Source organism: Ruditapes philippinarum, unplaced genomic scaffold (assembly GCF_026571515.1).
Source record: "Ruditapes philippinarum isolate M1 unplaced genomic scaffold, ASM2657151v2 ctg4629_1_1_1_1, whole genome shotgun sequence".
Lineage (NCBI taxonomy): Eukaryota > Metazoa > Mollusca > Bivalvia > Venerida > Veneridae > Ruditapes > Ruditapes philippinarum.
In genome coordinates this window covers 41,620-67,551 of record NW_026856911.1, presented here as the reverse complement: position 1 = coordinate 67,551, position 25,932 = coordinate 41,620, and the positions used below count along the sequence as shown (strand labels likewise).

At 31.2% G+C, this 25,932-nt stretch overlaps 1 protein-coding gene and 3 long non-coding RNA genes across 4 annotated transcripts; 2 read left to right on the top strand and 2 right to left on the bottom strand.

The window, feature by feature from the left end:
* The first annotated feature begins 2,244 nt into the window (after window positions 1–2,244).
* On the top strand, window positions 2,245–5,051 carry LOC132748115 (tolloid-like protein 1). Its single transcript, XM_060737666.1, has 4 exons — window positions 2,245–2,477; window positions 3,060–3,266; window positions 3,657–3,833; window positions 4,848–5,051. The coding sequence occupies exons 1-4, from the start codon at window positions 2,393–2,395 to the stop codon at window positions 4,850–4,852; spliced, it is 474 nt and encodes a 157-aa protein (XP_060593649.1). The 5' UTR covers window positions 2,245–2,392; the 3' UTR covers window positions 4,853–5,051.
* Window positions 5,052–16,865: 11,814 nt separating this feature from the next.
* LOC132748114 (uncharacterized) lies at window positions 16,866–18,458 on the bottom strand. Its single transcript, XR_009628212.1, has 2 exons — window positions 18,055–18,458; window positions 16,866–17,530 (listed from the first exon to the last, which is right to left on the bottom strand). It is a non-coding gene; the product is annotated as an uncharacterized LOC132748114 (long non-coding RNA).
* A 1,654-nt stretch (window positions 18,459–20,112) lies between these two features.
* On the bottom strand, window positions 20,113–21,006 carry LOC132748123 (uncharacterized). Its single transcript, XR_009628220.1, has 2 exons — window positions 20,843–21,006; window positions 20,113–20,546 (listed from the first exon to the last, which is right to left on the bottom strand). It is a non-coding gene; the product is annotated as an uncharacterized LOC132748123 (long non-coding RNA).
* Window positions 21,007–21,588: 582 nt separating this feature from the next.
* Window positions 21,589–24,761, top strand: LOC132748122 (uncharacterized). The gene is made up of 3 exons (XR_009628219.1): window positions 21,589–21,746; window positions 22,019–23,724; window positions 24,079–24,761. It is a non-coding gene; the product is annotated as an uncharacterized LOC132748122 (long non-coding RNA).
* The last annotated feature ends 1,171 nt before the right edge of the window (window positions 24,762–25,932 follow it).

Genomic DNA, 25,932 nt, shown 5'->3' with positions numbered 1-25,932 from the left:
TTTCTTCATTTCTTTATACATAATCGATTTAAGAGCAGTTAGCATAATCATTGTAAATACATTTCGATGTAACTTCTTCATCCTTTCTATAAATTTTGCCATTAACAAAAGGGACGAAAATGGTAGAATTACATTTAACAATTGATTACATGTTAGCTATATGTTGATTTGGACAGTGCAGGAAGTATAACTCATTAGATGACTCAATGATTCAAAGCAGAAAGCAAGAAACATATTTAAAAAACATGATAATTTCAAAGTACAATATATTTGTATGTAACGGAATGCATACAACACAAATCAATGAGATTCGTGACTTGTGTCGTACATATACCTGCAACGTTTTTTGGCTCTCGGGGTTTTTATGTCGCAGCAACAAAATAAAAGTCATTCGGCGACTTTCGAACTACTGGTAGAAAGAAGACCGGTCCGTGCATTATTTTAGACACGAACGGGCACTTAAATAGATCAACCGATGTTCGCCAAGCTTGCAATTTGAAAAAAAAAACCTAATAACTCTGATAATAAACTCATTTAAAACAATGCTAGTGTCACCTCTTTAGCGTTTCCTAAACAAAACATTAGATTATATTTTATGCTTTTCAGTGGATAACTGATTTATCCGTGAAAATTATAATTTATTTGATAATTTCACACAAAAATTATCAAAGTATAATTTTACACTTTTCAATGTCGAGACTACTCTATTTTATTTTTGCTAACAATTCTGACATTGGCAGGGCTTTTAAGTGAAAAGCAAAGCTGAAATTGATAAATTACTTAAATATCAAAAGTAACAGAAAGAAGAAAACTTATTTCAATTCATTCAAATTACTTATTACCAAATATCGTCCATAAATTTTATGTTTCATTTTTACAGTCTGAAAAGTACAATTCCTTCCACATGCAAAACTGCTTTTGATGACATTTGGGCATATTTCAGTATCCTACGAGCAATAACTGCCTAATGCAATATGAAAACTTTAACAGAAATGACAACCATCAGCCCGAAGAATAAGTAAACAACCCAGCGTTCGTAAGGCAGTTTTCAACCATTCCATGTTTTCTTTTTTCCTAGCCGCTTTTTGAATGTTTGCAAATCTTTCAACACTTATTTATTGTCTGTAACAATCCCCAAATAAGTTTTCTTTCTTATAAAACGATGTATGACTAACAAATCCAAATAGTATCCCTCTGAATCAAGCACAATTATTTTCCTCCCGTGAAATAAACAAATTATAAAAATGACGCCCGCTTATCTAGCACAAAGCAAGATCTAATATAAATTCCCCATAAGTAACGGAAATAAGGTTGGATGTTGTGACTTTTTCATCTTCTAGACTTGTTTGTTTTTATTAATAAAACAAGCGACCATTCTATTTTTAAAAAAAAAATAATATTATCGCCATTTAACGTTGTTTGTCGAACTTCTTTTTCCGCTGAAGACTTCTTTTTTATGAGAAATTGGACTAAAATGAGACTCCAGTGGGGTTAATAGATTTCAATATTTAAGTTTATTTTAAAGAAATTTCATTTAAACTTGCTTTTTAGCATTAAAGAAAGGAAATTTGTTTGTTTGTTGTGTAAGATGTAATTTATTTCATCTCGCGAACTTTAAAAACAGTATTCTTAATATTTACTAGATGAAGTGAAATTTCATCCTACACACAAACAAACAAATATCCTCTATATATTTAGAACAATTTTCATGAAATCAGTCTTGTAAGGCAAGTTTTTTTTTTAATTAAGTCGTTTTGCATACATGCATGGTATTTGTTGTTCTGAAAACAAGAATAAAATCGTTACATACCGATTTCCGTTATTCCCATAATTAATAGAAAATAATACAATTTTAATTACCAAGAAGAACAATATAAACTTCAGTCTCAACAAACTTCATGTTATGAATTAAAAATACAATCGTGAAAGCTGTGCAAGCAAATTTAATAAGTAACATTTGTGAAAGCGATCAATTGAAATGTAATCAAATAAAGATACACAAGTCTCTGAATATTACATTTGAATTAACCAATAGAAATGACTTTCAATAAGATCGAACAAGTCTATATGTCAATTTTAAAAGTATCCTCCCATTGTCAATCGTTATTTGATATAAAAATAACAGTTTTAACTTAAGACACACATTTTAATCGACCAATCAGAGTACCTCTTTAAAGTACTGCGTGTAGACTAAGTTATTAACATTTTAAGTATGTTTTTGAAATAATGACATACGACCTTCAATTGACCAATCATTTAATGACACCACACGAAAGCTAAGAATAAATTCGCGTGCAAATCCTCCAGATTCATCAGTTTAAAACAACAAGGAAAAGGAAATAAGGATATTAAAAGGGAAGAGTTTTCATATTTTAATCTTTCATTCAAAACGATGGCTATGTTTTCGTTTTTTATTGTTTTAATGCTTTGTGTATCTTTAGGAGGTACGAGTCAAACGTTTGGTACTCCAGAATATAGTAAGTGTTTAATTAATTGTTCTTATACTCTAAAATATAAGGGCAGTTTTTGTATGCTCTGAGACAAAATGCTGTCGACTGTCAAACGATTGAAAAATAATAAAATAATTTTCTTTTTTGACTATGTAACTATTCGAATTGATAATTTTCAACCATTGATTATTTTTATCGTTCGCTTGTTATTGATATATACATAAAAGATATTCATGTGCAAATATCTTCTTAAATATCCATTTCTCAAGTTTTGTAAAATAAATATGTTTAAAGTGAAGTGTAACCTCTTGTTTATAGAATACCTTAACAATTTGACAGTTTGATAACAGCAATTTTTATTTGACATTTGAATGAATTAGAAAACTATCGCCAATAACATTGATTTATATATTTAAATAAATACATACATTTTTTTAAGTAATTAAAAGCAATATGTCAGAAATGTTGATGGGAGAGGATCACAAGTTAATTTTTGTATTAATTGAAATTATTTAGGTAAAGTTTGATGATAGTTATACTGTTATGTCAGGTCCGTGGCACGTGAAAATGTAGAACAGATTGGTCCTGATTGCACTTAATATATTGCAGTTTGTGGTGAAGAAATTACCGTTAATCCTGCACAGCCGGGAGTTCTAAGTTCACCAAATTTCCCAATGAACTACCCAAACAATGCCAATTGTACATGGGTACTTTGTTCCAGTAATCCTACTTGGAAAATTACAATTGAATTCACCATCCTAATTATAGAGAGAGACTTTAATTGTGATTCGTGGGATCGAGTTACCATTAACGACGGTAATGGAATATTTTATTAATTCCTTAATTGTCCCTCTTTAGCTAAAGAATGTTTATTTATACACAATTATACATAAATCTGGCAAATGACAGATTAATTCAACGTTTATGGGATATTTGCAGATTTATTATATTCTGAGTCAGGTAAAAAGATGAATTGTTGAATATCTATATGTATCAGTATTTGACCATAACGAGTAGTTTCAACTGATTCATTTAAATTAAAAATATATCAAAACTTGTATGTCGGTCAAATGTAATGTTTGGCTTTTTTTTTGTTTTTCGTTTTTTTGTTGGCTTCAATATGAATAAGTTGCTTGAGAATATCTAATGAAAGTATGATAGCTGATTTATCTAATAAACCAATTTTAATCTTTGTACCTACCATAGGAAGATTCATTGGGCCAGGAAATCTTGGAATATTTTGTGGAGACCTATTCTGTTCTGGATACCAGCAAGGTTTTTATCCGTTTGATAAAATTATTAGCGAAGGACCATGTGTGACTATCAACTTTTGCTCTGACTTTATCATCACTCGTCCAGGTTTCCAGTTGAATTATGCTGCAGGTAAGTATTCAGTGTCTTTGAACAAGGTCAGCCACAGTAAAGTAACTTGTATACTTTAATATTTAAAAAAAATCTTCTCGGAGTGCCAAATACGGAAAATGTATCTTATTGCAAGGCTTACTTAATGACATAAAATGCAAAAGGGCTTAGAAAAATTATAGATTGATATTTGTTAGAAATTAGGAGTACAAGTCGTTTCTTTAGATAAAATATTCATTACTGATTTGAAAGTGATACTCACTTATACAGGACCAACTTAACGCTAAATAAAACAAAATATATATTTTGCGTTGATTGTTTACACAAATTTCATATATTAGCAAAAAGGAAATAAAAAGGCATTTTTCTTTTTTTCCGATCACAAAGTAATGGTAAGATTATGTTAAACAACATTTCTTGTTAATTTATTTTACTTTCTTTTTCTGCTTTACTTATTATTTGGTTATTTGGTTTCCATTGCACAATGTTTTTTACACCTGTTTCTAATACAAATGTCCACTTAACCGCTTTAATATATATAAATAAGAATGGGCAGTATATCCTGTTAAAGTACTTGCCCTGATAGCATAATTATATTCATATATTTAGGGGATTTGTTTATGTGTGTGTTTCTTTCTTTCTTTCTTTTTTTCTTTTGCATACACTTGTTTTCTTAACGTTGGTCCAATCAATTTGGTTTGCCTCATTTCCTCATTTCAATCTACAAAATTTGTAAAATTTTTAAATGATTTTTTAAAGGTTTTTACTATATTGACCATTTAAAAATAAAATTATAATCCAATCCTTATGTTATGATATCTATAAAAGTACAATTCAATGCTTGATTAATTGTCATGTGAGAACTTTATATATAAATATTGATTATGTGATGTATTTAGTAATTGTAATATAGTGATTTTTGTAGTTATTGTATAGCTAGGGAATGTTTGCTATTATAGTTACTTACAAAGGCCAACATGATACTTACTGACAATACCACTACACTTGTTTGATATCGATCTTTTTTTATTTTAGCCTGAACAAGTCGAGGATGGTAAGCGACGACGAAGAGATTTCGAGGAACACAACAATCAGATGTTTCAACAACATGCAGACAAGATTGACAACTAATTTATTTATTGTTTGATGAACCTTTCCTTTACAATACGTTTACATTTTAATAGCATTTCAGATCGTTGCTACAATGAAATCTATATAACCATACTGAAATTATGAATAAAGTTTGTCAGCTTATCAAGTTGTTTTCTGTTATCTTTTCTTCACGTCCAGACATCACAAAAGTTACAATGCAAAACAGGAAAACGCATCAAATATAGAATCTTCTAGATCTTACTTTTTCATTCCTCTATATACCCCTTTGTGTTATATCTTACAAATTCATTTGTAGAAAGTTAGGAAAGTGTGGAAGACGTTTGCTCATTACCGAAAAAGATCGTGAATTTGAGACCAGCTGTTGTAAAAGAAACTTTTTTTTTTCTCTCAAAGTAAATTATTGAAGTAAATTGGTTATATTCACTAAAATGCTGACGAAAATGTTTGTTTATGTATATATCTTTACGATTTTAACAAAACAAAAGATCAGAAACAGATGATGATGATGATGATGACGACCACCACCATTACGATGATAAAAATGATGGTGATGATGGCAGACAGAAAATTAAACATTATTATTACAAAAACATTAAAACCTAATCAGAAAGACATGTGTGAATATTAATCATTAAACAGTTGATTGTCTCAAATAATTGTAAACTGTGTGCCATTTGTTTCGTCTGTTTTTTTTTATTGATAAAATTGCAATATTTAACTTGCTAAGGTAAAGATAGAAGTCGCCCATACCTGAAATAATAAAAGGGAGAAGATGCAAAATACTTAAAGCAAACGACACTTAAAGTTGCAATAAAATATACTTAGCCTAAAAAATAAGTGGAATATAGAATGACAAATCTGCAAATTTAAGGAATTGTGAATGCATTCTTTTTATGATTTATTATAATGATTTTTGAATAGGGAAATCCCTCAACAGCAATGAAAACAAAGAACAAAAAGTTGAAAATAGCAAAATCGGTTTCACTTAATAAATATGTAATTATTCTTAAATGAGAAAGTATAAATATTGATGATTTTGATTAAAATATGATTAATGTAATGGTGCTGTATGTTGTTGATTATGATGACGATTTTCTTAATTCAGAATAATTTCAAGGATAACAAAACACATTTCCATCAATAAAACATTTTCTGACATAAAGATTAATAAACGCATGATGTATTACTACAAAAAACCGCATCAAAACACATTTATGAAGCAAATGTTACCTAGATTTATAACATTAAACGACAGAATGTTTATGTTTTACCTTGAAAATGATATATTGTCACCAAATGTTATCTGTTAAAGCGTTCTAACAAAACAGTTGCTTTTTTTGAAAGGAAGTAAAAAAAACAACACTACTGCTACTGCTGCCACTGCTTTGCTACCACTACCACTACTACCACTACCACCACTACCACTACTGCTAACATAAGGTGTAACAAATGGAAAGGGCAATAACTAGACTCGCTTATAGTAAAAATATCCTGTGTGACTGGGGCTCGGGACTTTCATTTCACTTCGAAACATAAAAAAGTCGACTAATAGAAGCTCAACTTCTAGAAGTTCAACTGTAATTTAAAAAAAATCTAGCTGCAACATTTTGATGTTTCATCAATATTTTGCCTTTGATAATCTTAACATGCTATGTAAAAAAATTGATATCTTGTATCATTGTATTATAAAATGTGTTTATTTTTCGTTCTCTGTTTTAGTACCTATGGGAGCATCTACCACCCATAAAAGTAGTGAAAGATATATGTCGATATGTCGAGTATGAGCAAATTATATAGTTCTTCAACAAGTCTATGAATGGCACAAATCTGACATTATAATATCGGCTTCTTTTGTCTTGTGAGCTTTTGTCAAAATCTACTTATTTGTTTAGGATATCTTGCCTAAAGAAATTGTGGATACTATAGTGAAAACAGACTATATGAAGGTTGATGTTCAAGTTGGACAAAGATATCTTTAATGGAGAACGGTTCTTAAATATTTGAGACAGATTGCATTTAAAACTGTTCCAACACACAACTTGCATGGAAATCTTGTATTAAGAAAACTCATCTTTTGCAGTTTGAAGGTTATTGGTCAAATGCTACATAATCAGTAATATGAAGCTTGACAATATTCATAAGGTCTGATTATTTATCTTAAAACCGGACTTCAAATGCTGTACTTCACAAAACTTCACATAAACATTCTCTGATTCATTGTGACATTAATCCGATTTAGACTGATCTGGCTAAACTGTTTCTCTCTTTCTCCGCCTCTCTCTACTTCAAGGAGAGCAACTCTAACAAGTTAAATAAACACAAAATGTGTTTAATGACTAACATGTACTTTTAAGCTACCTAGCTTGAGGTATGGTCCCTATCTCATGATGCTCCCTAGCTCACTTGAGCTATAAGGATATAAGTAACTTCACCTATTGGTAACTTAGGATAATACTAATATAAATCTTGATACTTAAGGATACATCATACTAGTAACATAGGAATTTTTACTTTAAGTTACAGATAAAATGTGAACTTTAGTATATTGGAACCTTGTAACTAAAATATTGGTAACTTGTATCTGTGATATATGATATTATTCACTTAAAATATTGGTCACTTAGCATATTCGTACATTAGCATAAAGATTTCTGGTGCCTTTGTACACTGGTAACTTAGAATATTGGTATCTTAGGATATTCATAACATAGGAAATTAGTAACTTAACATACTAGTAACTATTCATGTTGGTATTTTAGAATAGTGGTAGCTAATGTTATTGATAACTTACCATTCTGGTACCTCTTCGGATATTGGTAATGTAATATATCGATACCTTAACATACTGGTAACTCAATATATTGGTAACTCAAGATAATTATTTGTAACTTCAGATACTGATAAAAATTGAGCATATTGAAAAAATATGAAACTGAGAAAATATCATTCCATGAAAATACAAGTAACACTTTTCATTTTTATTTACTTTTTAGATCTATTTGTTCCTTACTTACATGATAGTAACATAAAATTTTATATATTATTTAAACATTTGTAACAGCAGTGAAACTTTGTATATGGCGCTATGCTTAACATCATCTAGACAAATCACAAACATAAAAAACTTTCCTATCACTACCCAATAAATTGATCCAGAATAATTACTTTTTATAAGACAGACAACATTAATAATTATTTGAAGAAATATCTAATCAAACTGTCGGTAACATATTGAAATATGTTATCTGCCACTCACTTTGCTTCAAAGCAATTATGAAACAAGCATTTTGACTGGATACCGTCAGGTTAACGCCTCTTATTTCTTAAGACCACCCACTAAAGTTATAAAACACTCCCATTTCTGACCCTGAAATGTTTGAAGTAAAATATAAATGTGATAATAATAAATGATAATGAATAAATTACTATTGAAATGATACAAAATATGTAATTTATACAATAGAATAGAGAGAAACAGAAACCCTTAAGAAAGCCCAACACGGCAAAATTGTGAAAGGTTGCAGACTCGGTTTGATTGAGCGTGTTCATGGATGGTACTGGAAAGTGCAAGTTACCGTCCACGCCCCCTAGCACCGGCTTAAGCAAAATTTAACATTTACACACAATAATGGTGAATTTTGAATTAAGAAACATCCGCAGATGTGTTCATATGGCGGTTATCATGGAACCTTGAATGTGACACAGTAGTGTCATTCCATGAAAAGCGGCGAATGGTCTCCAAGTAAAAGAATGCGTGTGCCCTAAACGAGAAAACAACGGGCGGAACTAAATAAAATGAAATTTTGAAAGGGGATCCAAGGTTATGAAGCCTGCATTTCACATACAAGACGTCAAAAGACAGATTTAAAAAGCAGGCAACATATCCTAAGGGTGATTATACAGTATTCAAGTAGGAATACTGGAACCACCCAAGTTGAAAAGGGCAAATACAAGAAACTAAAAATACCATATAAAATGTATACACAACAATAACGTCGTGCTGAACGATCCTTAAAGATGGTAAATATAATATCATTGATTAAATGTACGGGAAGACTTTTTACAGCCGCCTGACTAACTTTACATTATCACTTTAATTTACACTATCACAATAAAATAGAGAAAATAAGAATCCCTAAAGAAAGCCCAACACGGCAAAATTGAAAATGTTGCAGGCTCTGTTTGATTGAGCCTGTTCATGGTACGGTACTGTCAAGTGCAAACTACCGTCCACGCCCCCTAGCACCGGCTTAAGCAGAATTCAACATTTAACATGAACTGGTACAATTTTGAATTTAGAAACATCCGCAGATGTGTTCATATGGCGGTTATCATGGAACCTTCAATGTGACACGTAAGTGCCATTCCATGAAAAGCGGCATATGGTCCTCAAATAAAAAAGTGCGTGTGCCCTAAACGAGAAAACAATGAGCGAAACTAAATAAAATAGAATTTTGAAAGGGGATCAGAGGTTATGAAGCCTGCATATCACAGATAAGACGTCAAAAGACAAATTTAAAAAGCAGGCAACATATCCTATGATATGAAAGGGTCATGAAAAACTTGTACACCACTTCTTAAGTAATCATTCATGTATACACAACAGAGAATTTTTTTGAGAAACAAATGACATAAATGCTAAACATTTACAGTTCGAGTTATAATTGCTTATTTATTTATTTATTTTTTTTTAATTTTTTTTTATGTTTTTTTTTTTTTTTTTGATCTTAGGTAATACAAATCAATCAACTTCAATCATAAAACATCTGCTCTTCTCGTTTACTTTGGAAATTAGAGGCATCGCATGTAGAACGCAAATACACAAACACAAAATTGCCCGGATTATTAAGGTGGTGTTCGTTCACGAGTAACACAACTCCTACAACTTCTGCAATATTTGCGTATGCCTGATTTAGACGAAAATTGACTGTAACAGTTATCAATTTCAAACTATCAGAGTTATTCTTTATTCCACTGTATGAAAGAAACATATCTCTATTTCTTTTGCCACAAAGATGGCACATGGTGGCCGCCATGTGAATGAGAGTAGTCCAATATTCACTTATTGTAATGTCTTGGGCAAGCCAAAGATCAGGTCAAGCAATCAGTCGAAGTTAACTTTACCAAAATAATATGATAACAGACACAGATATAACAATCACAAGGAAGCGATTCATAAGCAGCACCGACAAAAAAGCGTCCAGCGCAAGGAGCCAGAGCGCCCAAGAAAACCAGGAACAGGGCACAAGGAGAGTACGGCGGAAGGCGTTAGAAGCAACCCCCATTCTCAGCAACAAAAAATGAAGAGCTAGGGACTCAGGATTTTGATAAGTCAGAAACTGACTGACAAAGAATAAACACTGACCAATGAAATTCCTCAGATTTCAGACAGAACTCAGAAAAAGGATTAACCTCGTCTGTCCGTCCGTCCGTCATATTTTCGTGCCCTGTCCATAACTATGTCATTTATAGAAGGAATTTGAAATAACTTGCAAAAAATGTTTGCTATAATAAGACGATGTGTCATGCGCAAAAGGCTAAGGTCACACATGGTGAATAAATGTCAATATTGTCTATTGTATGATATATGTCGTGTCAGGTCCATAATTTTCTTATCCATGAAGGGATTTTGTAAATACTTGGCAAAAATCTTTACAATGATGAGACAATGTGTCATGCGCAAAAACCAGTTTCCTACCTCCAAGGTCAAGGTCACAGTTGAAGGTCAAAGATAAACATAGTCTGTTACAGGGTATATTTTGTGTCCCGGCCTTATCTTTACATAGATCAAGGAATTTTGAATTTTTTAGCATAAATGTTCACAATAATAAGAAAGTGTGTCATGCATAACAACCAGTACTCTAAGGTCAAGGTCACATGTCGAAGTCAAATATTAACATGGTCTGTTACAGTGTATATTTTGTGTCCGGTCCATAACTTCTTCATAGATCAAGAGATTTTGAAAAATACTCAATAATGAGACGAAATGTGATGCACAAAAACCAGTTGCATACCTCCAACGTCAAGGTCACAGTTGGAGGTCAAAGATTAACATAGTCTGTTACGGGCTATATTTTGTGTCAGGTCCATAACTTCTTCATAGATCAAGGGATTTTGAAATGATTTGGCACAAATGTTCCCAATAATGAGACAATGTGACGTGTGCAACAACCAGTTTCCTACATCCAAGGTCAAATTAACAAGGCTGTGGTACCAAGGATTTGTTCTGTTATTATTGATTTGTCCTGTTATTTCTAAGGATTTATCCTGTTATTATAATGAATGTGTCTTGCTTTTATAATTGATTTTAGCCTGTTATTATAATGTATTTATTTTCTCGTTATTATAATGGATTTATTTTCTCGTTATTATAATGGATTTGTCTTGATATGAATTTGTCCTGTTATTATACAGCTGCTGCTCTGATGACTTACAATGGCTGAATATAATTTGATCATACAAAATTAAAGGCAAAAGTTGTATATCTTTTTATTTAATTTCTATGTTGTTATTGTTGTTGTTGTTCGAAGGGATATAATTTAATTAATTCTCACTCAATATCAGCATTGCATTCCTACGTCATGTGATAACTGATGCAGTTGTGATGACAGAGATCTTACAATTTACCGCATAAGTTCAAATGGTCTCCTATGTTTTAAGTACATGGATTGTATAAGAAACGACAACTTGGATGGGTAGACTTGGGGATGTTCTATAATGAAACAATCTCTAGAGAACAAAACAAATTCAGTTCATACAAACGATTTATTGATGCACATACCACATTAATTCATAACCTTTTTAGAGCTTGAGAAACTATTATAAATGTTAGTTTGATATAATTATGCCGTATATAAAGATACACAAAGAATAAAGAGTTCAAAAATAGTCAGAGCGTTTCTGTCATCATCGGTTTCTCATGCCTTCGACGTTCACATTTTATACGTAACCGGTATATTTTATCATCTCTGTGATCACTCCAGCATCTGCCATCACCGACAACGGTTATACAGTATGGTAAAAGTCATTATGTGTGGATCAAAAGTCATATGACATGAGACTGATTAATTTCCGAGATATTTTGCGATAGTTTCCGTACCCATTGAATTTTAATGAAAGTACCGTTCTTGATACTTTCAAGCATAATTATGGCCAGATGGCCAGTGGTAACACGGCAAATTGCAAGTCATTTGATTTCCCGGTGTTGGGGGTTTTTTTTTTGGTGTTTGTTTTTCTTCTTTTTTCTGTATTAAAAATACAGTACGGTCAAAAAAAGTAATGACGTCATAGTTTTAATTTCATACCACATAACACGAGGATGCAACGATTTTCCCGAAGTTTTACCATCGGCCATTACAAACTTTACAGAATTTTACAAAAATACAGCGATGATTTCTGTGCTCATTTCACGAATTCTATCTGGAAGCTGACTGGTTTTTATAGTAGATATGCATTTGCCCATACAGCAATGAGGGAAATTTTAGACTTGATTTTGTGTTTTGAGCCAGTCTATATTCGATCGTCCTATATCTTACCCGCTAAGAGGGGTAACGACTGAGGCAGTGTCACTCACTTCATTTGCTCCGCCTCTGTTGAAGTTCGGCTCCGCCTTAAAGCAACATTAAATGAAATATGTAAACATTTTTCCGTAGGCTTTAAAACCAAACATTCTATAGTTTCGTAAATATCTTTAACAGTATTGTTGTAAATAACTTTTAAAATTGTTCATAAGTAATGATTTTTAAAGGAAAACCCCACGGTAACACTAAACTTCGTATTCGAGTTTTAACATGCAAATGAAGACTTGTATAATTAGCTCGCGCATGCGCTACGTCACAATGGTAAAATCAATTGTAATCTTGTGGCACACAACAAATATGAGATATTCTTGTGCAAACTTTTACCGTTTTAGTTTCACGGTGCATAAGCCCTATTGTTAACAAAAGAGTAGTCATATCACAAAAAGTTTGAATTTGTATGAAAACATCCGTTATATAACGCGGATTTATACCGGTAAATTCGGACTTCTATACTGCTTAAGGCGGAGTTTGTACTTCCGATTTCGCCACAATGCGGTTGTAGATTTATGGCTTATAAAACTCATTTTTGTTGTCTGAACACCAACATAAGAACGGGGGTCGACATGAAACATATTTTATTAACGAGATGTAACTAATTCTTTTTTATGAAATTTATTTAATGTAACTTTAGTCCGCCTGGGCTCCTTGCCATTGGTTCTTGTTGCTGGGTCATATGGGGGTTGCGTTCATTGAACGCCGCCTTTCCTTGTTGATCTTGTTTATCATATTTTAAATTGTCGCCAAATTTAATATGATACTCCGCATGCTAGCATTTGGTCTTCGTTGACGGGGCGGAAGGGAACTAGGACAACTTTGATTAATATCAATTGTCGAATCATTATATTACAAGTTACAAAGCCTTAACCACGCCCACAATCAGAGAGGCGATTCTCCCTCAACCGTTAAGAAAGTACCCCAAAGTTACGCTACGGCCAGTAAGGGGAAATAACTGCAGAACAGTTCGACCTCAAAATCATTCGAACAGTATGCAATTCGTACCAATATTTAAATGAACATATTTTCGGCACATATTTCTTGATTTTTTTTAATATACAAATCATTTCAATTTTACTTGTTATCCAATTTATTTTGCTTCGACCAGACGTTTAAATCTTTGTAGGAACAGACAAATATTTCTGAATTTCACATACCAAGAACATGGAGAAAATGTTGATTTGTGCTTGGGATATGAGAACAATTTTCAATGCTGATTGACTCCTCACATCATTTGGCGACGTCTTTGGTGTGCAGCATCAACATTCAACTTGTATCTACTACATACATAAACCATGCATACCGTTATACTTTAAAATCCGTACAGCCGCGAATTACCGACAAAAGGTTATTCAATATTCTACTGTTGCGGGTCAATATTGCCAAGCAAAAAATGTTCATTTTAGTTTTGTTGTTATATAACTTTTAAGTATGATTACTATTCTTAATTACCCACAAAATCCAAAACAAAGTAATTCGACGCCAACACAAAAATTTTGCAATTATTTTTTTATGAATGTCAACAGTTGTCGAAAGAACTGTTATAGCAATTATAAATAATTATGTAAGTCTAAAATGTCACATTCCCACTATGGTTACAAAAGCACAAAAAGCAAATTGAGCCATTATACAAATTATCCTTTAGGTTTGTCTACATTTTTGTCTGAATCAATTCGATACGTTTTATCAAAAAATGAACATGTCCAGAAAAATAATGTACATAAAGTTAGTTCCCTATTCCTTATTCCTTTTTCGAATAAGGAATAAGGAATCAGTTCCTTATTCCTTTTTCGAATAAGGAATAGGGAACTAGTTCCTGATTCCTTATTCAAATCTAAATAAGGAACAACAGAATTAGTATTTATTTAAAATAAAATTTATACCTCATTCAAATCATTGCATAAAGAATCTGCATAAATTATTTTGAAAAAAATCGAATAAGGAATAGGGAACCAGTTCCTTATTCCTTATTCAAATCCGAATAAGGAACAGAAGAAAACAGGTAAAGAAAGACACCAGTTGCAGTTATTTTTGATAAATCTGCATTAGAATTGCAAGGATCAATCATAAAAATCATGAAATAAAGCATCTGCATAAAAATATTTTGGAAAAAAAAATGTTCAGGTTCATTCGACTCCGAATAAGGAACAGAAGTAATTACGTAAAGAAAGACAGCAGTTGCAGTTATTTTTGATAAATCTGCATAAGAATTGCAAGGATCAATCATTAAAATCATGAAATAAAGCATCTACATAATTTTTTTTTTTTTAAATGTTAAAGTCGAATAAGGAATAGGGAACCAGTTCCTTATTCCTTATTCAACTCCGAATAAGGAACAGAAGAAAATACGTAAAGAAAGACACCAGTTGCAGTTATTTTTGATAAATCTGCATTAGAATTGCAAGGATCAATCATAAAAATCATGAAATAAAGCATCTGCATAAAAATATTTTGGAAAAAAAAATGTTCAGGTTCATTCGACTCCGAATAAGGAACAGAAGTAATTACGTAAAGAAAGACAGCAGTTGCAGTTATTTTTGATAAATCTGCATAAGAATTGCAAGGATCAATCATTAAAATCATGAAATAAAGCATCTACATAATTTTTTTTTGAAAAAAATGTTAAAGTCGAATAAGGAATAGGGAACCAGTTCCTTATTCCTTATTCAACTCCGAATAAGGAACAGAAGAAAATACGTAAAGAAAGACACCAGTTGCAGTTATTTTTGATAAATCTGCATAAGAATTGCAAGGATCAATCATTAAAATCATGAAATAAAGCATTTACATAATTCTTTTTGAAAAAAATGTTAAAGTCGAATAAGGAATAGGGAACCAGTTCCTTATTCGTTATTCAACTCCGAATAAGGAACAGAAGGAAATACGTAAAGAAAGACACCAGTTGCAATTATTTTTTATAAATATGCATCAGAAATGCAAGAATCAATCATTAAAATCATGAAATAAAGCATCTACATAATTTTTTTTTGAAAAAAAAATGTTAAAGTCGAATAAAGAATAGGGAACCAGTTCTTTATTCCTTATTCAACTCCGAATAAGGAACAGAAAAAAATACGTAAAGAAAGACACCAGTTGCAGTTATTTTTGATAAATCTGCATTAGAATTATTCGACTTTAACATTTTTTTAAAAAAAAATTATGTAGATGCTTTATTTTATGATTTTAAAGATTGATTCTTGCAATTCTTATGCATATTTATCAAAAATAACTACAACTGGGGTCTTTCTTTACGTATTTCCTTCTGTTCCTTATTTGGAGTTGAATAAGGAATAAGGAACTGGTTCCCTATACCTTATTCGACTTTAAAATTTTTTAGAAAAAAAAATTATGTAGATGCTTTTTTCATGATTTTAATGATTGATCCTTGCAATTCTTATGCAGATTGATAAAAAATAACTGCAACTGCTGTCTTTCTTTACATATTTTCTCTTGTTCCTTATTCGGAGTTGAATAGGAATAAGGAACTGGTTCCCTATTCCTTATTCGACTTGAACATTTTCAAAAAATAATATGTAGATGCTTTATTTCATGATTTTTATGACTGATCCCTGCAATTCTTATGCAGATTGATCAAAAATAACTGCAACTGCTGTCTTTCTTTACGTAATTACTTCTGTTTCTTATTCGGAATCGAATGAACCTGAACATTTTTTTTCCAAAATATTTTTCATGCAGATGCTTTATTTAATGATTTTTATGATTGATCCTTGCAATTCTAATGCAGATTTATCAAAAATAACTGCAACTGGTGTCTTTCTTTACCTGTTTTCTTCTGTTCCTTATTCGGATTTGAATAAGGAATAATGAACTGGTTCCCTATTCCTTATTCGATTTTTTTCAAAATAATTTATGCAGATTCTTTTTGCAATGATTTGAATGAGGTATAAATTTTATTTTAAATAAATACTAATTCTGTTGTTCCTTATTTAGATTTGAATAAGGAATCAGGAACTAGTTCCCTATTCCTTATTCGAAAAAGGAATAAGGAACTGATTCGTTATTCCTTATTCGAAAAAGGAATAAGGAATAAGGAATAGGGAACTAACTTTATGTACATAGAAACATAATGCTCAAAATGGATAAAATATTTAAAACAACTGTTTCTATGAACCTAGGACAAAATAATATGTTGCACGACTGAAATTACTCTGGTGCATTATTGTTATTTTTATATTTAACCAATGATGCTTCAGACACTAACTTACTGACGGTTTATGTATTATGCTTGCAAAAAATAACAGAGTACCGTCCGCTGTTGATAAGCAGTTATACACTTTTGTTAATATATATTATGCGTCATCAAATATTTTGGTAACATTAAAACAAGTATGTTATAAAGCAAATCAGAATTTAAACAAAAAATATATTTTTCAAACTATTTGATGATTTTCATTATTACAATGAAAGAACAAAACGAATAACATTCCTGATGGTTTATATAACTATTTAAAGTAAATACATATTTATACGGATAACAAGTTGATATGACCAGAAAAGTTTTAATTTTTGCTATTTCGTTCATACTTCTTGTGATTTTCTACAATTGTCTTGTTTTCGTTGTTGTTTTATTAATTTGTAAATAAATTGATTGACGGAATGAAAAACACGTACTCAAAACATTTTGGATTAATGAATGTATTACCCGTCATAGCCTGTTGTTACTCATTAATAGTCAGTGACATTACCATTAGATCTTTCATTGTCGTTCAGTTTCAAGTTGATATCTAACATCGCTTCAAATCTTGGAAATGGCCGCTTTGAATCTTTGAAATTTGGAGCGAAATTCAGGATTGTTGTTGACTTGCACCGACAGCTTCTACCAATTCTTGCACATCTCATATTTCGTCCACTTTGTGCGCATTGTCCCATTTTGTTCTTGAATGGTGGTGTGTCCCTACATGTTCTTCCGTAGCGTTTACATTTCTGACCTTGGCTTTGTATAACAACTATAAATGCTACCATCAATGCGACTATTATAATTTTCATTTTTGTTGACATTTATCTGTTGGCCTGAAATAACAGCAAGCAAAGTTACTTGTAATATTTGTATTAATAGTTATAATTATATTAATTTCAAAGTTTGTATGATTTTAACAAATCTTTGATGGATACAATCTACATCCTTCAGATCAATGAATGATGCGTGATATCAATGATAGCATTGTCTTTAACACAATGCGTTTTGTTTACCTCTTTATTCACTGACCTAAGTCCTTTTTACATCATTTACATCATTAAAATCAGAGATTTAAGTCATACATTACATTTAAAGGCAATAATTTATATAAGAATCATTTGAAGGTATGACACTACTAAATGATTCAATAGACATGGATAGCAGGGCTATGTACTAAAACACTGAAATTGGCATTGACTCTGTTTTTAAACGTGGTTATATAATGCATTTTTATCTGTTTAGATAACAGAATCAATATATTATCTATTTTAATAATTTATTTACTAGAAATCATGACATGTTCTGCATTGTTTTGCAAAACAAAGTACAATATGGAAATAAAAAAGCTTACACTCACCCTAATGTTATCCTGTCGAAATCAACGAGGTTAATTATTGCGGTATTTGTTCTTAATTTAAGAACAATATATCGTATCTAAAAGTGTAATTCGATTATTAGAAAAGCCTAAATAACACTATTTTCCAGACACAATCAACGATGAAGTGATGGAGTTAAAAAACAACGTTTTCTTATTAACATGTTTACAGTAAAAGGGGAAATAATTATGCAAATCATTTTAGCAATTATTTTAGCCTAATTAACAATGGAATGTAGTGAGCTTTGATGTGTGTAATTATGTTGTAAATTATGTGTTGATAGGCACCAACTATGCAGAGTATTTTGTACTAAGAATATATCAACAAGGTAAATGTGTAAAAAAAAATCCAATACTTTGCATTACTCCTTTCCAGATGTGAACCCGTCTGTTTAAAAAAGAGAGCTGAAAGCAACACTTTTAGGAGTTATGTCCCTTTAAAGCGTGTAATATTTATAACAATCGGTTAAAAAATTGCCTTTTACAGGCCAGCGTTAACACCGCATGCGGTGCTCTTGTTTTAAATTTGTCCTAAATAGCGGGATGACCTTTGTATTGGAGTGCGCATATGGTATAGATTTATAGGATGATTTTTTTTATATTTGTTGTCGTTCCTAAAGGCGAAAGTGATTCAAAATAAGTTCGCAACTGTATTGTGATTTAGAAATAAGAAAGGGTACTTTTGACGTTGCTAAAGCCTGTTATAGAATGCGGCAGTTCCATTGTTTTTAACTTGTTTTCCTCTTAATAAAGAACCGCTAGACAAAGTTTATAGAAATTTTCATGTAATTATCAACCAAGTTGACTGGCCGGAAAATGTTCATATACAGGAAAGTAAGAAGATTTGAATTTCCCGATTTTATGATTTGATAAAGACCGCCTTTATGGACAAAAATGGCTCGTGGCCAGCATCAATCGACTGATGAACTTCAAGCTGAAGACTAACCTGATTGTTAAAGCTGTGTATGACAGACATAGAAAGCCGGTATTTTAAACTTGTAGCAATCGGGGTGTTGTTGAGCTTGCTGTAATAACGAATTCAGTGTAATTAAAAATTAAAACCGGTGATACTTTTTTAATAAAATCATGTGTGTCTGATATTAATACTGTTTGTTATCGTCAATCTACTTTATTGATTCTACTTATATTATGAGAGATGGCCCATACATTTACATTTAAATTGAATTTTGAATGTTAAAGATGTGACTTTTCTAGAGGATTGAATGCTTAAATAAATGAATTGTTTTATAGGTGTTACCCATCAAATATTTTCCAAACTTTCTTCAAAGCGAATTATCCACCTTTTCATTGAAATTTTCTGCAGAGCACAGGACGTTATTTAAAACGTTAATATCAAAAATATGAAAATTTATCCAGAGATATATAAGATATTTCATTACCAACCATTCGCTTACCATACAGTTATCCGACCTTATAATGTGTAACCGCTAAATTTCCTCTCATTACCTCACCTGACGTTTGAGACAAAAGATACAGGATAGCATGTTGAACAGCGTGATTTGTTTTATTTTTTCATAAATGGTCTCTTGCTTTAGAGAAAGCAATGAAATAACAAATATAATAACATTATGCACATATTTATTTCTCGTACGATTATTGCACATGACAATATTCTTACAATTTATTTTTGTTGCGTCGATGCATTTTTGCTCTGATGAAAATAAAAATGGGGGTTTAAACCATTGTTCTTAATAGTTTTTAGTTTAATTTACATGTTATATTAGAAAGCCAACCTTTCGTTTTACAAATACGATGAATATTGACATGTACCAATCATGTGCAATTAGATTAATGAGTTAAATACATATATCGTAAGAATTGAAGCCGTTTTAAATTACTAGGAAGGTTCTGCAAAAAATAACATCAAAAACACCAAAATTTAATAGTGAGAAAAATAAAATGTACACTGGATTTGACGGGAAATAAAATAAAACACAACATCTCCCACGCTTACTTACTGTAGAAAAAGCAGAGATCATATCATATTTTGATCGTTTACAGTGCAAAAAAAACAACAAACAAATTATAACTCTTTTATCAAGACATCCATTAACTTCTAAAGGCAGCAAAAATGTCATATAACGTGTTTCTGAAAGTTTTTCTTTTTAATAATCTGTATAATTGTCTTCATCTTCGACATGATTGTTTATTTTCAAATCAATATTCAATTCCGCTTCAAGTCCCGGATACTTTGGTGCAAAATTCAAAATGATTGTCGACTTGCAGCGACAGGCTCGACCAATTCTAGCACAATTTTTACTAATTCCACTACGAGCACAGCGTCCTTTTCCGTTTCTAAACGGCGGAGTGTCCCTACATGATCTACCATACAATCTGCACATTTGACATAGAATCCCATCCATCATTGCAATTGTTATTAACAAGAAAATAACGAAATGTGTCCTTGAAGACTTCATTTTGTCGATCAAAGTATATTTCCGCTTTAATGTCTCCTAAAGGAAAAATTAAGAAAAAATAAGAAAAATACGAAAAGCTTTAATTGTTCCTTTAAAGCTAAAATGGGTATGTACATGCATTGAGTTGCATTTAATGATGCAAAGGTGTATATCATAAATGGTAAATTAGTTGTTGATATTCATCAATTGGTTCGGTTCTTGTTTATAGATAGTTTATTAAATACAAAAGACACTAACATTGAGCTTTTGTACAATATCTGTACTTCGAAATTATATATTTGTAATAATACATCGATTAGTTAATTGTAGAGATTAGAGAACAGAAAACTTACTAGGTGTTGGTTAATCCAGATGCCGTCTGAATATGCGTAGATTATAAAAATAACTACAAATTATCATAAACACATATCCGTATATCAATTATCAACCAGCAAATCTCCTAATTATCATAATATTCAGTAGAAAATTTGCCTTTATGTAATAACAAAAGACTTTTGATCGTGACGCATTCACAGAGAGAGAAACTGAAAAACTGGAAATGACATATTTGAATATTACAACATACTTAAATTATCTTGTCCATAAATATAATATTTTTTTTAATTATTTAACCTTAGTATCCGGAAATATATATTTTTGTTTCATCTAGAAAAAAAAACAAGTGCATATTTGTGGTAATTATTGTGTTGCCTTATGAAATATATATCTGTCTCACGCAATGTATTTGTTTTATGCTATCGCCAATATCTTATCTATTTAAATACATTTTTTTTTCGTTCATATTTAGTTGAAGGACAATATTGCAATAATACAAAAAGATATCATGTTAGTTTCCTTCTATTTGTGACAGTTTTCTTCAACCAATTTAGGTAGAAACGCCTCAGTAGCTACAGTTGCTAAGCATGCTTGCACATTTCAGACCCGTCCGTATAATTCCAACGGCAGTTGCAAACACATATTTATTCTATAATATTGTCAGTAGTTGAGAAATGTTAATTAGGGGTAGTTACTTTTGCTGTAATGCATTTAATTTCACATAACTCTTTCATGTTTCCATAGAAACAAACAATGCTAAATATCGAACAGAATGTGTATTTGCATAAGCTAGACGGTTCTCACGGACACAAAGCCATGTTTGTCAATATTGTTTTTTTTTTATCCGGCGTTTCTTACATAACACTGAATGAGGAGGCAGCAAATAGACATCTATAACCTTAATAGCCTGGATTTAAATACGTATGTACCACACCTTTTTAATTTCAATTTTAATTATTCTTATTTGAGATTGTATACATTATCAGCGAAATTTTAGTCGACGCTTTACATCATCGTTTAAGCAATTTCAAATATACAACTTTGAATTGTATAGTTATGTAAATCAAGAGTGTTGTAATAAATCATTTTGCGACATGCGATACAATTCAATTATTGAATGGATTTATTTGTCTTCACTGGTATATTCAATCAATGGCAATTAATACAAAAGTGTAAATTTGGTCGTCTTTCAGATAAAACTTTTGAAAGAGAATACAGATCTAGAAGGCCGGCCAGGAAATTTATCAACATGCATTCCTGTACAATCGTTTTGTTTGTTATTTGCATAATTGCTTCAACCCTTGTCGCAGATAGTGAAGGTCAATTGTGTATAAAGACTGCGCGTGGATGTAGAGATACAAGACCATTCATTGGAAATAAAGGAAGGTGTGAAAGAAGTAGGCCTAATATGAAATGTGCTAGAATTGGCCAAACCTGCAGGTGCAAGTCATCTATAATTCTAAACGCACCCTCTCCATTTCATGAGAAAAAAACAAATGATGGACTAGAAGCCACACTGGATGTTTCCCTTTCCATTAATCGCCCCAGAAATGAAAATCAGGAGAGCAATTCGGAAACCAGCGATGGAGAATACAGTAATTCCATGAACAACTTAACTGAATATTGATTGCTGAAAAATAACAGAAACGATAAAGATTTAAACTGTTACAAATTAAATATAATTAATATTGGTATTTCTATGCATTGTTTGAATAACAAATCAGCAAATCACAACATATAAACTTTTAAAGTATTGCTACGTTATTCTTTTTTTTTACCTCATCTGGCCAAATATTGCACAAGAAAGCTTTTATTTTTGATGTTTTAATGAGTTTGCATCGAAGACAGCCATATATTACCCAAAAGTGCATATTGCGATTATAGATTCAGACCGCAATACCTTGAGCTTACTTTGAAACGCAGTATTCTCTAATTGATAAAATTGCCTCGCCTTAGGGATTAATTTATTTATCAAAGGGTTTTCTTCAAACCATGGCTCACAAGTCAATATTATTAAGATCCGCTTAAGTGAATTGTTTTACTTAACTTAACTGTTTTTCCATCGATACAATATCAGATCTAACAGTTAAGCACTTGTTCAGATTCAATCAATGACCATCATTAAGAATTTTTGATATGTTAGTTATGGTGCCATTATTCTTACAACAGTTTAGTTAAGTTTAGATATATTTAGTTTACTAATGTTTTAATCAGTCACTCACTCAGTCACACAGAAATTCAGTCCCTCACTCAAGTTAGAATACGAAATAAAAAATTGCATTAATTGTTGATAAAATGGTTTGAAAATTGACTCAAAGCATGTTGCTTATAACAGAGTGTTTCAGTGAAAATGTAACATCTAAATAATATAGCTTTTACTATTTATCACTTAAAATTTCTCATAGAAAGTACTAACCATACATATTAGAACAAATTTAATTGATGGGCGATAGAAATAGACTTTATACGGACATATAACAACGTAAAACGAAACAAATATATACCAATAACTTGATTGAACAGGTAATGAGTCATTTTAAACAATGCATGGTACTGCATAGGTAAGAAGTCTATCTGAAAAAGCTACGGACATTGCGAAAAATGCTATTTTTTACTTAAATGTCCGGTTTCCTATTTGTGTACTGCATTCTGTTATGTATACTCATGAAAATTATTATTTCGTGTCTGTCACCGGATATATTTAACCACATGATAACACAAAACTACCAATTTTAAATTTAATTTCTGCTACGTAATACGCGTGACTTTGCAAAATTGGACATATTCATTGATGTTATATAAACTTAACTGTAAATCAGCCTTTCATTCGTGTACATTAAATGAACTGACAAAGAATAATCATTCGTATGTATCCTTTAAGAATTTGGAATAGCAAATTGTAAGTATTTTTAAACGAATGTCTGTCTTACAAATTTATAGTGGGGGATGAACTTATATATATTTGACAGAAGCTTACTGTTGTGATAATTTTGAAACAGTATTTTTATTCAATTTGAGTCGATATTTTCTTTCTGTCAAGAAACCCATGTCGATTACCAAGGAGTTTCTAAGATAATTAACAAAAGTAAAATTCTAGTACGTTTCCACTTACATGTCTTTAATAACTATAATATGTTGAATACTAGTAACTGTATCTGAATATTTATTGATTTTCAGATTCATTTGTGTGTGCTTTTAACAAATTAAACTAAACTTTACATTGCTTTAGTAATATGTGATCTTTACTCATTAGGTAAAATAGACCAGAAGCCAGGGGAAAAAAGAACAAATAGTTGTTGTTTCATAATGCAGATATTTCTGATTTGTGTGATTCTCCACTATCTAGTTGTGTTTTCTACAATAAGAGATGCAAGAAGTCAATTTTGCACAAAAAGAGGGAATAGATGTTTAGATACAATTGTGAAAGGCCAAGGTCGATGCGCTAGGAGAAGTAGGGATAGGGAATGTGCAAGAATTGGAAGCACTTGCAAATGTCAGCTGTGACGACTTTTATCCATTATACGCGACGACTTTTATCCCGTATAAGACGTTGACATATCAAGGATGTAAAGACACGACAACAAAGGAATCATATTCACATTTTTCAGAAACATTATGCTTGAAAATGTAACATCAGATCAGTTTATAAGAACAGTTAAATACAATGAGGTTTATATATTTAGAGTGAACGCATTGGTAGTGCTTATGTCCAGGTATATTGTAAATATTACACATATGCCAAGAGAACAGTGTTTATAAATTTAAAAAATCCCCTCTGCTAGTAATGCGTGTCTTAGTGCTTTACAACGATTCTCTATTTTGTTGTATATTGATTCTTTTTGGAGACGTGGCATGTATTGTTTAGAGATGAAAAATAGTGCCGTTTAATTTACAATTATATAAGAAGTATTATAAAAAAACATTGTCTGTTAGTTTACTTTATACCATTGGAATTACAAACCAAGACCTTTTTTCATTGATACTCTATACGTGTATTTAAATTATAAAAATGTTTAGTTAATTGTTAGGGTGTTCATGACAGAGTTACGACGAGTGTTTTGGCTTACTGTTGTTTCTAAGCGAAAGTTTTCAAACTCTATGTATATGAGTGGGCATATGTTCTAAACTGTTTATATTTTGAACTGCACATCTAGTATACTTGAGTCCCATGATACCGGTGGCTCCAGGGTACTGGTGTATTCACATATCTCGCGATATTATCGACAACGCTACCTACCAATTGTTTATTTTGACATGCTCTAGTAGTATTTGCTATTTCAAAGTTTTAAAACATTTAAATGTGTATCTGAAGAAAATATTTCACATATCCTACCTTATTTTTCATTTACTATCCTTTTCTTCCATTGCATAAATCGGTCTCTCTACAAAACACGTTTTTTACTAAAAGCAAAAACAATTGACAGGTGCTGACGTCATTCATACCTCCATTATATGTCGCTTAACCTTTTGACATCACTTTTGGCGGGGTAAAATAATCTATTGAAAGCCATTAGTGCATATAAAATAGTTTGTGAAAATTGAAAAGTCACTTTCATTCAGTCTTTTAAGGGAGTCTGTGTAAAGTGTCATACTGATATTTAATCTTCATCATATAGAAATAAAATAAATTCAATGATTTAAAAGGAGCAGCGAATCACAACAACACTTAAAATTAAGTGAAGGGAATTTTTTAATCCAGCCACGTGGTATAATATACACCTGTAATTGGGAGAAAAGGATTCTAAGACAGAGATCCCTTGGGAGTAAAAAAATATGAATTAGTAAATTATTGAAACACACGTTTTTATGTTGTTTTAAAGTTAATTTATTTTCACGTATGAATACAAGAATGCTAAAATGATATTTTTGCTATTAAAACTGCAATCGCTTTGCATATAAATAACATTTTACCAGTGCACCGGTAGCATGAAAGCTGTTTAACTACGTCATACAAAATGGTCGACCATTGTTTACATTCGTAATGAGCGAGAATTTCAGAGTAACAGAACTCTGTAATGTATTTTAAGAGGATAAAATGTTAATGAAGTTGTTTATTCCTTCCAAGTCAGTAAAATTTTATCTGTAAAACACCTCGTATAAAATTTGT

Bases quoted from the DNA above. Each gene is read 5' to 3' on its own strand.
- LOC132748115 (XM_060737666.1), top strand. From the start codon at position 2,393: ATGGCTATGTTTTCGTTTTTTATTGTTTTAATGCTTTGTGTATCTTTA. The intron at 2,478-3,059 runs GTAAGTGTTTAA...AATATATTGCAG, and splicing joins GTTTGGTACTCCAGAATATA to TTTGTGGTGAAGAAATTACC. The intron at 3,267-3,656 runs GTAATGGAATAT...TACCTACCATAG, and splicing joins TCGAGTTACCATTAACGACG to GAAGATTCATTGGGCCAGGA.